Raw genomic sequence first — 15,765 nt, 5'->3', positions numbered from 1 at the left:
TCGAAACATCAGAAACGTTAAGAACAACAAAGTCCACGATTACGATAATCCTTTCCCACAAAGACATTATTCTTTGTCACGACAATCTTGTCAAAACAAAATTTTGTACATTTTCTATATTGCCCTTGGAAATACTAAGGTTATGGGCCTCTAGAAGTTTCAAGGATTGAGTTTGGGCTTGTTGGGCCATCTTCTTTGGTTTATTGGGCTTTACAATTTTTATGGTCCATGACACATGGAGTATATATAGCTACTTGTAAGTTTGGCAAAGTTAGGGTTTTTGAGCGTCCAAAGAGAGGGTTTGCAAACTTTCAGCCGCCGGAGCCGTCTCTCTGCGCCACCAGGGAGCCCCTCGTCTCCTCCAGCCATGGCCGTCGGGTACCTCCCTCCTCCTCCATCTTCCCTAGCTCGCTTCGTAGCCATTGCCCTGTTCGTTTTCTGGGTGAAGATGGGCTGATGTCTTTGTCCCCTTTCTCTCTCTGTTCCATGCAGGAAGAACAAGCGGATCTCGAAGGGCAAGAAGGGTGGGAAGAAGAAGGCGTGAGTTGCTCGATTCTTCGGTGCTTTTTGCCCTGTTTTGAGCTGCCGATTCTGCTGTTGTTTTGATCTTTTCTCTCGTTCTGGTCTGGCGGTTGTAGGGTTGATCCGTTCGCGAAGAAGGACTGGTACGATATCAAGGCGCCCTCTGTGTTCACCGTCAAGAACGTGGGCAAAACGCTTGTTTCTCGTACGCAGGGTACAAAGGTACCGTTTTTATTGTGTCTTGGCGTAAATCTGACGGCTGGTGTTGGACCCGTCTCGGTGTTCTGGAATGCTTGGATGAGTTCTCGTGTTTGCGTCAGAAAATCGTTTGAAGATAATTGCAAGTGGTACTGTGTGGAGTTCAGCTAAGTCTGGGCTCAACGCCACGAGACATTGTGAAAATAACGTATTAAAAGTTGATGAGTTATGTTCTTTTGTTTGTTTTCATTTGGTGCCTTTTGATAAGTAGGCGATGGACTGATTACATTCTCTTGATATAACACAAAAATTGGTGGAAGGGACAAGTTGTTAATGGAGCGAACTTTTTTTTGGAAAAATTCTGCTCTGGATACGGACTGGGAATTTGTTGGTTCTGTGAACTTATACATTAGATCGTTGTATTCTCATTTGAAGTTTGTTCCTGTGAAGTTTTTTCTCCTTGAACTGGGAACTTGGGTTTAGGTTGTATTCCCCTGACAACTTTCCCACGAAGCATCAAAGTTTTTTCTTGCTGTTTAGTTCAGGACTTGTCAAGGGCTTGATCAAGTGATATTCTATCCTTACCAAAATGGAAGAGTTCTTTGTTTCGATATCCATCGTCCGTCCCTGGCATAACCTATCCCAAAATTGATGTCTGTGGAGCTTCCATGATTGACAAATTGATGTCAAATGGTATTTGCATGAGAACATATGATATCCTGTCAAACCAATGAGCCTTATAGATGTGGATTTGCGGTCAACACTTATATAAGCTGTGGCAAGATGACATGGCTCTTGGAGTAAAAATTACTTGTTAATCAGGATGTGCACATAGGCGTAGGTTAAGTGGCATTGTTTTCTTATGATTGCCCCATTCACTCTGGCTCCTTGTAAATGCCTTTTTATAAATTTGCAAACCCATGTATGTCCATATTGAGTTAAAAAATGGTATCTACATGCAAGACTTATGGGGCCTATTCCGCAGATTGCTTCAGAAGGTCTCAAGCATAGAGTGTTTGAGATATCGCTTGCTGACCTTCAAGGTGATGAGGACCATGCGTACAGGAAAATCCGTTTGAGATCTGAAGATGTCCAGGGTAGAAATGTCCTGACTAATTTCTGGGTAATTTTACGTTTACGATTGCTCAATTCTGTCCTTGTTTATTTGCATGTTGACTCCCTCTTGACTCACTGTTCTCCTGTGGTAAATTAGGGCATGGACTTTACAACTGACAAGCTGAGGTCCCTGGTGAGGAAATGGCAAACTTTGATCGAAGCCCATGTTGATGTCAAGACGACAGATAATTACACATTGAGGATGTTCTGTATTGGCTTCACTAAGAGACGGCCTAACCAAGTCAAGAGGACCTGCTATGCTCAGTCTAGCCAGATTAGACAGGTTATTTTCTAATGTTGAGCCATAATTGACTAGTTTAATTGCATAGCTAAAGTAGTAATTCATGCAGCTTTGGGATTTTTCATGACTTCTTTGACATGATCTTCTATCTTGGGATCATATAATGTTCTTGTTAAAATTTTGAAGAATTACAACGTGGGTGATCTATATGTGACGTCCCATAGATAGTATATCTTCAACTTGGCAACAGTTATTTTAGTCCTGTTGTGTAAATTTTTTATTTGCAAAGTTCCTGCATCAGAATGCATACATTCACAGGTGATTAACTAAACAGTATTACTTTGTTTCTCCTTTTCAGATACGTAGAAAGATGAGGGAAATCATGGTAAACCAGGCAACATCTTGTGATTTGAAAGAGTTGGTCCGCAAGTTCATTCCAGAATCAATTGGAAAGGAGATTGAGAAGGCAACATCAAGCATCTATCCCCTACAGAACGTGTTCATCCGGAAAGTGAAGATCTTGAAGGCTCCTAAGTTTGACCTTGGGAAGTTGATGGAGGTATATTCCTTGTTGGAGCACCTATAAAAATTGTTAAATGTTGAAGTATGCCTGAATCTGGATTGACAGACAAATCTTTTTACTTTTGCCATCTTCGATATGTGCAGCATGAAAAAGTTTGTGATGTTCCATTTTCAGCATTTGGGAATCTAAATCTTTCTCTAAAATAAGAGGAAAATCGTTGATAATTTGCCCCTGCCAATTAGAACAGAGATGATTTTGTAGCCTAGTTTGCTTAAAGGATCTTTGCTTGGCCCTAACATCTTCCACAATGTCGGAGCCATGCTAATGATCATTCTGTTGGTCTTTCTATAGGTCCATGGAGATTATTCGGAAGATGTTGGTGTGAAGCTGGACAGGCCAGCTGATGAAACAGTGGCAGAGGTGACTACCGAGGTTGTTGGAGCTTGAATGTAGAGTTAATGAGATGCTGAGAATGTGTCTTATTTGTGAGAGTTACCTTGATCATTTCCATTTGAAGGGAGGTTTTATTTGTGAACCTGCCGAAAATTTTCTTTTAAGCACCTTATGACTGTTGTTTCATCAAGGAAGAGAAGACAATTTTGTTCTTTAATTTTGTAGACACCCTTAGATTTTTGTTCTCAGCCATCTAAATTATGGCTGTTTATCAAGCCGTTTTTCTACGAGTCTAAGATGTGCCAAATTTTGTGCAACCTTTTTCATGGGACACTTCAACAGGTCCTCTGTCAGACATTTGGTTTAAATTGTATGCAACCCTGCATCCATATATCGACCAATTTGTGATCCCTTAACAAGTCCCTTGTTCCCTTTGTTTTCTCCAAGAACTAAGAGTATAATGGTCCTGTCCTACAGCCATCTGAATATGTTGACGGATAAGCTCCTTGTATTGGTGCTTTCGGTGCTTTAGGCATTTGATCGAGGATGTTAAGCATTCTTGGTCGGACGATCAAATGTCCCTCATTGTCATCTGTTTTATATTTAGGTGAATTTCTGTCCAGTTCACGGCAATTCTTTTGTACCGAGAAAAACTACAAAACTATTATTACATTAATAGGGAGAAATGCCATTGAGCATCTTGAAATTTTTTACTACAGGAAGGTACATGTCCATGGAAACATTCCCATATGAATAAAACTCGGTTCGGTTACCTTGTAACGTTATAGATGGATTTTGTTCTGCCGCTTCTGTGGTGGGATGACGCTGCCATAGTTGGAATCCAAGTAGCTACTTGATATCAAGGAGTCAAAAACATAAAGACATCAAGAACAGGAAATCACATCACACAAGCTGCACAATGACCATCTTCTGGCCTTAGTTACGAGCTTAAGTAGCGTACATGGATTCCAGATATCATAAATTCTTCATCGCAACTAAAAAGGGAAAAACGAAAAGGACACCGTTAATCGAGTAGCCTGAGCTGAGAGTCTTCCTGGGTGACGCCGTTCGAATCTGCTGATCACCATCTACTAGCAAATGGTCTACTGCAAGGATGTACATTACACGACTAAACAGAATCGCAAACATAAACTTTCTCATGATAGCGCCCATCGCTCCTAATTATTCTGGTCCCAGTGAACACAAAGGACCAACTGTTTCATACCTAACAAGAACATATTATTAGTGCATGAGAAGGGAAGGCAAAATGCAGCCATAAAAACGGGCACTTTTGCGACTCTTGCATCAGCAACTCTGCTTGCTTCAGTCACTCATCAGCATTAAGCCTCCCACAGCCGCAAAAGCAGGCCTTCTTCTTTTGCCTTTCCCCATTCCTCGATCCGCTGTAAATGAAATCCCTCAGAACGATGCCCGTCCTGCTCCTTGAGAACCTGCTCTTCCCTTTGCCTTTTTTCTCCTCCTCCATCTTCAGCAAGGCGTAGTTGATATTCTGCACCTCGAACTGCAAGCGCCCAATCTTCTCGCTCTCTTTCCTTGCCTGTTCCTTCACTTTCTGCTCCCGGACACTTTCAATGTCCTCCATCTCGACTTCATCCTTCTGATCCAATGAGGATAAGTTCACGTTGATATCTTTCACCAGATGATCGTTCATAACCATTAGATGCATGACTGCCTCCTCCGCTTCTTCTAGCTCCCTCTTCACTGTCTCATACTTGACCTTGTGTGACCTCTTGCTCCTCTTCTTCAGTTCCGCTTTCCTTCTCATGTCTTGCATGCTCGCCTGGAGACCAGTCAACTTCTGAGCGTCAGAAGCGAGTCTGTCCAAGATCTTTTTCTTGCTCCTCTCTTTACCAAGTTCTCTACTGGTCGAGACCTTGTCAATGCCCAGTTCTTTCTCAATCTCTAGTTCTGACGAAGGGTTTAGACTCTTCTTCCATGCATCTTCAAGCATCTGATTGTTTGTCCTTTCTTCATCTCTACTGCTTATTTCATTACACACAGAATCTGAAGCTTGATCAAGTGGAATATCCTTCATCAATTGCCCTGTCTGAGAAGGAGTTTCGTATTTGGACTTGGTTGGCTTCTGATCATTACTGAGGTCATTTCCAAGTCCTATTCCCTCTTCGTGGAAATCCTTTCTCTCTAGCGAGTCACTTTCGAGATTCATAAGCGCGTTTTCTCTTTTCTCCATCCCGATCCTTCCCATTTCTTCCCTGACAGCCTTTTCAACAGCTTCAATCCTATCTTGCATCTTCTGCAAATCTGAGACTGCTGGTACTGTAAAGCTTTGTTCATCTTGGAACTTGGCATGTCCGTTTTCATGAAATTGATATGGCTCTTTCGCATCCTGGAGAGAATTATAACAGAACAAGTTATCATCTTCAGCTGAACTAAGCTCATTGCTCAAATGGCACTATACTATATGATGCAGCTATAGGGAATGGAAAAGTCAATGATTTGCATGCCTTTACTCTTTACCTTTACTCTCTGATTTTTCATATAATTCAATATTTGATTGTAGCAGAAAAAGAAGAGACTTTCTCATTTAGTTATTACTTTTCGGTTTATCTACTCAGTTGTTTTGAAATGCAAACTTATTCTCGATGATGAACAATACCTTGTGCTTCCAGTCATTGGATTGTGGCTTGAGAGATGTCATCCCATCTCTAAGAGATGATAGGATGGGAACATATGCAGATAGCTCACTCTTTAGTCCACCAATTTCACTCTCTAAGAACCCAAGTTTTTCTTTCATCTGTTCAATATCCCCATTCTTCATGGCACTTTCACCCCTCAAGCTTTGACAGACTTCACTTAGCTCCTGAACCTTATTTTCAAGAAGAACTTCTCGAACGGAAGAAATTTGGAGATCGAAGTAAAAAGTTGCAGCCTCAGCCTCCCAAAGTTCAAACTCATTGCTCCTCTCTAGCAGCTCTGAACTCAAATTCTCTTCTCGAATCCTGTGTTCCTCGATTTCATTCTGCAATGTGTTCACTTTGAGCTCCAAATTCTGTTTTATTTCCAGAAGACTTTCAATTTGCTCCTCCTGTCTTTTCCTTATTTCAGATAACTCATGAATCTGCTTTTCTACAATTTCTCTACCCAGTCTCGACTCTTTGTGCTCCCTTTTTAGTTCCTCAACAGTTCTCGACAATTCAATGGCCGAGAACCGTGAAAGCTCCAGTTTTTGGTCTACTTCTGAAAGTTCCTTTGCCTTCTCTCTCAGAAAATCGTTGCCAATCAAAATTTGGTGGTTTAGTTGATCGTTGAAGTCTCTCACTTCATTGAACTCTCTGGCCAACTTCTCGATCGAGTCAACCAGGAGTGACTTTTCTGCCCTTTCTGTCCCTAGTTTCCTCCTCAGCATTTGAATCTCCTCCCTTAGATCATTGTTAATCACTTGGAGGCCACAAAGATCAGCAGCAAGAGCTTTTAGTTCTTCAGCTTTCTCCATTCCAAAGCTCTGGAAAACTAGAGATTGGTTACCAAGAGAATTCAGTTCTTGGATTATCGCAGAGTTTTCCTCTTCAAGGACACGCTTTTGTTCTTCCGAATCTGTAATGTTCTCCAACAAAGCTTGGTTTTCAACTAGTCTGTTGGAGTTATCTTCCTGCAAAAGCTGGTAAGCCATCTGCACATCAACCAATTTCTCACGCATCACTTTCATATCAGTCTCTAGCGCCTCCTGCTGTTGCTCTGCCTTGCCTAGATCCGATTTTAAGAGGTTTTTTATCTCTAGAAGCTCATGCTTATCTTTTTCCAGCATCATACATTGCTCGGTCAAGATTCTGAGCTCCTGCTGGAGGAAGTCTTTACTTGACTCAAGCTCGTTACACTCTAATCCGAGTCCTCTGAGAAAAGCAATCAGCACGGTGTTCTCAAACAGCAACTTTTGCTCTTCATCCCTGCTCCTTGTCAGTGATTTCTTTAATTGCCCTATTCTGTCCAAGATATGCACAAAAGGCGGTCGGTCAAGTTGGGAAGCTATTTGCTGTTTCGTGATCTCACCTACACGCCCTACTTCTGCATCAATTTGGAGAGCCCTGAACACCTGATAAATTTCTGTTTTCAGCCTTCCAATTTCATCGGCCAGCATTTCCCCTTCTACCTGCTGCTCGAGGTTTTCGCTCTCCAGTTCATCAATCAACTTATTGGATAATTTTGAGGCTTCAACGTGTTTCTGACATTCTAACAAGAGGGACAAATTCTTTGCTTCTAGATCTTCTACAAACTTCTGCAAGATGAATATCTCAACTTGTGAATTTACGGCTTTCTCCACTTCTTCCTCAAATTCCTTCTTCCTCAGTCGAATTTCTTCTTGCAAAAAGCTTACATGGTTTTCCAAACCTGCCAAACGTGCCTCGCTTGATTGTACGTAAGTTGCACGTTCTTGTTTCTCTACACCAAGGTAGCCCTTTAAGTCTTCAACTTGACAAAGAGTGGTCTCTTTCTCCTTCTCCAGTCTATCACATTTTTCTTCCAAGTTGGCAAACCTCCTTTCAAGACTTCCAAGCCTCTGCTCCACATTATCCAAGTGCAAGGCAAGGTTGCCTCTTTCACTTATGAGGCTGGATTTCTCATTAATGAGCAACTGGCAGAATTCGTCTAACCTCTTTGATTTTTCTCTCAAGCTCTCAGCCTCAGATCTTGCAGCGGACATCGAACTCTCCAAGGATGAGTTTTTCTCCAAAAGCTTCTGCATGTTCTCAGTGATAATCTGTAGCTGAGAAAGCAAAGCAGCTTTATCAGCCACAAGACTGCATTTTTCTCCCTGCAATGATTGGCAATTTTCCTGCAATAGCTTGATCTTCTCTTTGGATTCTTCTAATGCACTGCTTAACTGGGACAAGGATCTTTCAAGCATCTCATTCTTCTCTGAAATTGTGTCCATGTTCTTTAACTTTTCATAAAGAACTTCTCTCTCATCTCTATCCCTTTTCTGGATCTCTTTCAACTCAGAGTTCTTGCTTTGCAACTCCTTCACTGTTTGTCCGAAACATAGAGGATCGAGACCTGCCAACTCAACTTGCGAGAGAAGCGCTTTATAGCACCCATTTAAGGCCTCAATTTCTTCTCGCAATTGAGTAATCTCTTGCTGGAGAGCAGTACTGTGTGCTAATTGTGTTGCAAAATCCTGCCCAAGCTTCTCTTTCATCTCCCTCAAGCTATATAGATCATTCTTCAAATTCTTCTCCGAGATGGCGCAGGATGTGTTGAGTTCAGTAAGGCTTCGGTTTTCTTCCTTGACCTTTGTGATCTCTTCCTCCAAACCATGTTTGCACGTCTCCAAATCCTTCAACATTTGAAGCCCACTTTTAATTTCCAAAGCCAGATCTCTCTGCTCTTTCTGAGACTCATAGTGCATCTTCTGTAAAGTCTCCAGACTCGCTTGAACGTGGACAAATTGAAGGCGATCACCTTGCATTTGTTCTTGAAGCTTCCGCAACTCTTCATGCTTCCTAGACAGTTCTTGGTCCTTCATTGCAATCTTCTGTGATAGGTTCTCTGCATCGGACTGCAGAGACTGGTTTGACTTCTCCAATAAAAGACGCCGCTCTTCAGCATTCTTCAACTTCTCGGCACCTATTGCAACTTCATTATTTAGCCTTGTGGCATCATCTTGAGCGCGAGAAAGCTCACTTTCCATCCTAGCCAAAGTCTCGAGACACTGCTTGTACAGGAATGCGATTGCTTCTTTCTCTTCATTTGATTTAACAACAGCCTGCTCCAGCTTTTGAATTTCTGCATCTGCCTTCACAGCTTGCTCAGATAGCTTATCAGCATCCATCTCTGCGAGTGAAATTTTACTTTCTAGAACAGATATTGTCTCCAGGCATTGTCGATACTGAAGTAGACCAGCTTCTCTTTCAGCCTCTAGTCTGGAAAGTTCATGCTTGAGATTCTGCATTTCAGTTTCTGCAGCAATAGCCTGCTCACTAAGACCTTTCGCATCCTCCTCAACTTGAGAGAGCTGCATCTCGAGGCTGGATATCTTTCTTAGACTCTGATTGTACTGAGCAAGGCTAGCATCCCTTTCAGCCTCAAGTTTCTCTAGCGCTTCCTTCAATATTTTTATCTCAATGTCTGCTTTGCTCGCTCGATCGTCGAGACCTCTCGCATTCTCCTGAGCATGGTCTAGATCACTCTTCAGGTTAGATATCTGTTCCAGAATTTGCTGGTATTGTGAGAGCATAGAATCCTTTTCAGCTTGGATCTCAGCCAAGATCTTCTTCAAGGTTTGAACCTCGATTTCTGCCCTGCTTGCACGTTTGGACTCTGAAGCGACTTGGTTTTTGAGATTTTGATTCTCACTAGATAACTGCGACAAACCATTTTGCAAAATTTCAGGTAGGTTCGAGCCTTTGCTAGTTTTTCCATCAGCAGCCCTATATTGAGAAGTCACTTCGTCTGACTCAAATATCTCATGCACCTGTTTCAGACCTTTCTTACTTATACAAGAGGTGGAACCTGAGATTTCCGAATATCCTCCATGTCTTTTTACACCAGATGCATTGTTTGAAGAGAGAGATGAAGCATCTCTATTTGAATCATTCATATCAAATGATGCACGGCGAGGCTGAGAAATTTCTGGTGCATGAGGATCAACCTCACCTCCTGAGGAAGAGGAGGCTGAATCTTCGGCTAGTACGTCAGGTACTTGATCGGGAAATGCTTCTGCCATAGTTCGATGGGCTTGGCGAAGCTCCACTGTGGCATGGTTGTACCTCTCTGCTAGCGCACGATAAGCGCGGTAGAACTCCTCAACCAATTTCATCAGCTCCGGGCGTCTCTTGTAGTACATTTCAGCCCTCCTTGCAAAAGAGTCCGCATCTTCTTCGATGAGTTTGATCATTGCTTTGACTTTGGCATCCATATCTGGTTGCAGAAAAAAAAAGAAAAGCTAAGTTAAAGTAGTGCGGTTGTGAATGTAGTGAAATGTGCATATCGCACATGTATGCAAGAAAATGCATTTTTAAGCTGCTCTGGCATTGAGGGTATAGTAATAGCAAGGTCTGAATTTTATGTTGGGTATGCTGGAACTGATACTCAAAACAGTAATACTTGGACGCGACGACAGTTGAGAAAAAACAATTGAATTTCCAATACTTGCAGATGAAGCATGAAGAAGACCTCCAATCCAATGTCCAATAACCAATACATATACTCTAGGATCAGAAAATAATGAACAATCTATGGTGATAAGCTCAGCAAAGTCATTTCACAACCTTTTTTGCCGGCAAAAAATCAATGCACAACTTAAGTAGTAGACATAGTAACTCAGCTAGCAAGCAAGACTCTAGTGAATACAAAATCTACAGATCTGTATAGGGGCACATGATTGAGAAGTTATTAGACATAGCCCATTTTTTTGCTCTTCAAGTCGGGATGCTTTCAAAAAAAACTGTTCTTCCTTCGAGAATAGTTCTTCCGGACATTCGGTCAATGAGAGTGCAATAGCAGCAAAGGTAATTCCATGACTCAATTATTATTGACCCAAGAACAAGCTAGCATCTTGTAGATTGAAAAGCCATTTGAAGAGGATCCTCTTCATGAAAGCAAAAGTCCAAACCATTTTGAATCAAGACGCTTGTATCTATGTGCAGTTGGGAAGACTTTTCATGAAAGCAGAACATTACCGGTGAGATTTTCCTGAAGCCATTTTGAATTCTTTGGACTAATGTGGCTACTCCACCACCAAGAATACAAGCGTCTTGATTCGCAATGTAACAGAGTCGCCATCATCACAGCAAAAAACAGTGCTGCAATTGGTTTCGACTTAGCAAAAGCCTCGTCCTTGGACCAGTGACAAAGGCCAAGGTTGTAGATCCAGGCCAGAGTAATAATACCCGAGTCTCCAACTTAGCAGCTTTTTTCAGATAGTCTTTCTCTGTGAACTGAAACATAAAAGGTAAGCAAATGTGAGCGTAGCAAAGATAATGTATGGAATTTTGACTGTCAACCAAAAGGAAACACTGAGGATCTCTGATAAACTGGAGATTTTCAAATTAATTTGCGTTTGTCACTCCAGACTCCTTCCTACCATCAAAGCAAATATGCAAAGAAGAGGAAAGAGAAATGGTAATGCCTAATCCAAAACTGCGGGTTGCTTAATCTGGGACTAAGAGTGAAGGGCCATAAATTGTCAGTACCAAGGATATGCTCAAATTCCTACAAAAGAAATGTTCCTAAAGCAGCCAACACAAATCCAGAAAATAAAAAGTAAATAACCCGGTAGGTGAAAAAATTAGTGAATGGATTGATTTGTTCAAAACAAAACATTTTTTACTAGTCTAAAATAGTTCTAAACTTTATGCACATAGATCAATCAGTAAACACATAGCAAAAGAAATCCACAATGAGAAAATAACTCCAGGATGCTCCATGATGTAGCAGGAGGAGTTTACTCCAAACATCAAGCAATAAAAATTTACCAAGTAAAGTAAAAGAAACAAAAAGCTTTGAATTTTCCTGCAAGAGAGCCAGAGCACAAACAAGAACTCTATTACAGTCAGTTTTCCCAATTCAGAAGATCAAAAGCTACCAAGTCCAGATCAGCTCATTTCTTTTAGGATCAGCAAGCCAAACCCAAGTCAAGGAAGAGAAGATTGAGCCCAAAAGCAAACTTTTCACCTAAACCCACTATATCTTTCTTGTTCTTTTGGCTTCGTCCAGATGAGATCAAGAACTCACCAAATGAACCGGCTTTAACTTGCAGATCAGGAAGCATTGCAATCACCGTGGAAAGAGATTTTTCTGACGACCCTGAAGCTCCGAGATCAAGCACAAACCGAAAGAGTGAAAATGTATGATCAGGAGATGCGCTAGTCACTGGACTCAGCAGCTGTGATGGTAGACTTCCAGCTGCTACAGCTCTATCTTACCCCATTTTCTCTCTCTTCTTTCTCTCACTGGAATAATTTCTCTGTTTCTCTCATTGATGGGTCACTTTGGCATTGCATTTCAAGATTCAGGATTGGGTAGTGGGTACTGTCCGTTGTGAAGGGGAGAGAGAGAAACTGAAACAGGCAAAGAATGGCCAGGGGTAACAACAGTCCAGTGTGAGCATGAAGAAACACTATGAAAATGTTCAGATATTTCTTTCTCTTTTTTTCTCTTGGCAGTTTGACTTTTTGGTAAGAAATTAATGAGGGTGAATTGTAGAATCTGACGCAAGAGGATTTGACAGGCTAACATTGTATATAATAAATCTATTAAATCTAACTCAATCACATTTCAAAAATTTATAAAACTCATGCTGATTTTTTTTTTAAAAACACGAGTTTCTTTACAGCTAGCTATAGAATACATATGAAGTATATTTTTTGACACAGTGTACACATGACTACTCATAAAAATAATTTTATGGTCGAGTGGTCTGACTACTAAGTAATTTTATTTTATTTTTTGGTCGGAGACTACTAAGTAATTCAAAAACCCAAAATTTACTCGCTTACATATTTTTTTCACTGCGTTTTCTCTCGATTTTTAAAGGTGGGAATTGGACTTTCTTGGGTGGGGAGTGATCAATGGGGGTGAAGCCTGAGGTTTTTGCACTTTCGCATTAAGACCCAAATGATTTTGCTCTGTGAAAATGTGGTAATGATTCAGCTTTTCATTGTGTTTCGAAAAAAGAACCATAGATCTCCAGACTTTGCTGTCCTTTGTCGCCTCTCTTGTCGTGACAGAATTAGTGACTAATCTGCCCTTGCTTCAGATCTCGACAACGTGCTTTTCCTTGTGCTGAGGATGGTTCACATTGCACATATGCAACAGCTTACCTTTCCCGCTTTGCTTTTCTTTTTCCCTCCTTTTTCTTGGGCAGTGAAGATACAAAGGATCACTTCACCTATAAGGCTATGAGCTACTAAGGGATGGGATTAGTGACTAATTACTGATTTGCATAGGCTAACCACAACTTGTTCTAGAGGAGCTACCACTTGAGAGGTTGAGGATGGGATTTTTTCAACAATGTGGACCTTTCTGAGGTGCATCTAAACTGGCTAGACACTCCTATATGTGCACAAAAAAAAGGAAAAGGAAAAATTTGGATACCATCTTTAAGAAAAAAGGGTTTTGTCCGTTTAGAGTAACTTTTGATTACCCTTTCAATTTATTCTTATAGATAGAAAGTTTTCTGTTTTTCATATTTGAGATGTTGACTTTTGCGTGATACGAAATCTTACGGATCTTTAGAAACCTACACATATGGCACTTAGGGTTCATATGTGTAAGACTATGATGGCTTTTTAGCACTAATTAGTAGTCCTGTGATACTCGATAATGGGTGTTGGTTATACTTTAGAAATTCTTAAAATGCTATGAAATATATGTTGTCAATATTCATTGTTTTCACTGTGCATAGAAAAGCTTTCCTACTGTTTTTAAGGGCCTTATGAACTTAATAATATATTTTCTCAGCAATGGTCATGCTGTATAGATTTCAGCAAAGTAATGTACTTCAATGGATCGATTGATTGACATCCAAATTCCAAAGTTCCTCCAGCCAAAAACTATATTTCAATTTAAGGAAAAAACAAACAAAATACAGCTCTCTAATTAGTTTTTATAGTATTCCACCAAAAAAAAATTAGTTTTTATAGTCAGTTGGTGACTCCTAAGTGTCAATGGGTGCACTTATTCACCATAATTCAAATGAAGCAAGTTGCGGTTGACATTTTGACTTCCTCCCCCACTAGAGAGTAGCCAAATCACTTAAATGTCACATAATTCAACATAATTAATGGTATAGATAAAGGATCTATGTAATTAGAAGCATAAACGGTAGGTCCATCAAGGCAATTAAACATGGATTCCCTTCCCCAAAATGTTTTATCATACAAGTCATTCTATACCATAGATGTATATAATCACATATAAGTAATTCATATTAAGCGAGAGATGCACATGCAACTTTAGCCACGTTGCATAAAATATGAAACTGCCATAAATATAACAATCAAAACCCGAGGGGTGCACACATTAGGTTTTTCATCTATTTGAGATATCTCGAGTAGATGATGAATTGCTTGTCATTGACTCTCTCGAGAGATTGATCGGGAAAATTACTAAAAAAATCATAAACCTATTTTAATTGAGTCAATCAATTATAATTTTTTTTTTTGCTTTTTGAGTCTTAAACATTTTGTATTTGTGCCAATTCAGTCCATCCGGTCTATTTTGGCAAGAAATAGCTAACACTGACACCGACAGCCGACATGGCGCGATTGGCGTTGACGTGAATAATTTATAATAATATTTTAATATTTCGTAGATTTTTTTTATTTTTTCTTTTCTTTCTCTTTCTTTTTTCTTTCTTCCCTTCTTCCTCTAGCCTGTCGCCGGGTGTTGGCGAGGTCGAGCCTCGCCTAACCACTAGCGAGGCTTGCCAGTGGCCGGTAAGGTCAACCTCGCCTAGCCACTAGCTAGGCTCGCTAGTGACCAGTAAGGTCAACCTCGCCGACCCTGGCCAGCGACCGGCTAGAGGAAGAAGGGAAGAAAAAAAAAAGAAAAGAGAAAGAAAAATAATAAAAAAATCGAAAAAATTATTTAAAAATATCCACGTCAATGCCAGCGACACTACGCAGGACGCCAGGCGTCCATGTCAATGATTTCCGGCCAAACTTGACCGGATTGACTGAATTGGCACAAATGCAAAATGTTTAAGACTCAATTGGCATGCGATTCTACTGATAAATGGATTAGAGGGTGGAGACGTTAGTATCACAGGTGCAGGGTTCAACTCCCGCACTTTGCAAGAGATAGAGTAAAGGTCAAAGAGTGAAGAGAGTTAGAAATATAACAGACAAAAAAAATTGAAAAAAAAAAGATTTAAGAATGAATTGACACAATTATAGTAGACTTATAACCGTTTAGGTAATTCTCCCGGGATTGTTCGGTAGATGCTTCTTTCTAAAGCCATTTCAATCTTGTTTCCTATGGGCACGGAGGATTTAGAATTTTAGATTCTGGCTGATAATCGTGGCCTTCTCTTGAGGTGGGGGCGTCACCCTTTTCAAAGGTGGGGTGGGGGGGGACTTCTAGGGACCGGCGGTGGCTCCACACCCTTTTTGTCATCTCTCTCCCAAAAAGTCTCCAATCGGAGATTCATACCTTTATGGCGACGGCTCTCATTTCGTGGAGGTGGGGGGTGGTATGGTTGGCAACCTAAAAACAAATTGTAGTTGAAAACTCTGACTCCCCTTTTGAAGGCCATTGTGGAGTTATTTACCTTTCAGCAGGGAGAATTGGTAATTGTGTCAATTCAGTTTTGAACTTTCTTTTTTTTTTGATCAATTGAGTTCTAAATATTTTGCATTTGTGTTTGGCGAGGGTCGAGCTCCCCAGTTTCAGGCGAGGCTAGACAGAAGCTGCCCTCGTCCAGCACCGTCGTCATTGACTTCAATCTTGTGATGGAGCAGGAGCCCACCTTCATTGTGGACAATAATCCCCACTAGGACATCAATCTCCCCGAAGTTGGCGAGGCCGACCCTCGCCGCCGGCAAGGTGACCTTAGGCGACCTCGCCCCTGCCAGGTGAGCCTCGCTCGACTGGCGAGGTCGACCCTCGCCATATTTCGATGAGGGCTAGCCTCGCCAGATCCGGCAAGAGTAAGCCTCGCAAGTGGCTAGTCCATCAAGGAGGTCGGCGATTGCGGATGAAGAAGGAAAACAAAAAGAAAAAAGAAGAAAAGAAACTAATAAAATAACTCGAAAAATATTAAACTATTGTTAAAATTGTCCACATCAGCGCC

At 41.0% G+C, this 15,765-nt stretch overlaps 2 protein-coding genes across 4 annotated transcripts; one reads left to right on the top strand and one right to left on the bottom strand.

Moving 5' to 3' along the window:
• Positions 1-296: 296 nt before the first annotated feature.
• LOC115677678 (40S ribosomal protein S3a-like) lies at positions 297-3,266 on the top strand. The gene is made up of 8 exons (XM_056316792.1): positions 297-311; positions 362-378; positions 493-540; positions 639-744; positions 1,706-1,843; positions 1,934-2,119; positions 2,436-2,636; positions 2,952-3,266. Exons 2-8 carry the CDS (start codon positions 368-370, stop codon positions 3,045-3,047), a joined length of 786 nt encoding a protein of 261 aa, XP_056172767.1. The 5' UTR covers positions 297-311; positions 362-367; the 3' UTR covers positions 3,048-3,266.
• Positions 3,267-4,056: 790 nt separating this feature from the next.
• On the bottom strand, positions 4,057-12,074 carry LOC115677677 (protein NETWORKED 1A). 3 transcript variants are annotated; one of them, XM_030600862.2, is made up of 4 exons: positions 11,706-12,074; positions 10,652-10,909; positions 5,632-9,890; positions 4,057-5,361 (listed from the first exon to the last, which is right to left on the bottom strand). In XM_030600862.2, the coding sequence occupies exons 2-4, from the start codon at positions 10,755-10,757 to the stop codon at positions 4,321-4,323; spliced, it is 5,406 nt and encodes a 1,801-aa protein (XP_030456722.1). In that variant the 5' UTR covers positions 10,758-10,909; positions 11,706-12,074; the 3' UTR covers positions 4,057-4,320. The 3 variants fall into 3 exon arrangements, with proteins under 3 accessions (XP_030456722.1, XP_056172764.1, XP_056172761.1); XM_056316789.1 differs by having other exon boundaries at positions 11,752-12,074; XM_056316786.1 differs by lacking the exon at positions 11,706-12,074 and adding an exon at positions 11,646-11,662.
• Positions 12,075-15,765: the final 3,691 nt, after the last annotated feature.

The sequence above is a fragment of the Syzygium oleosum genome, unplaced genomic scaffold, assembly GCF_021117445.2.
Source record: "Syzygium oleosum isolate NSW1041296 unplaced genomic scaffold, Sole_v2.1 Sole_v2.01, whole genome shotgun sequence".
Lineage (NCBI taxonomy): Eukaryota > Viridiplantae > Streptophyta > Magnoliopsida > Myrtales > Myrtaceae > Syzygium > Syzygium oleosum.
The sequence above is the reverse complement of the archived record's forward strand: the minus strand, read 5'-3'. Positions and strand labels throughout refer to the sequence as shown.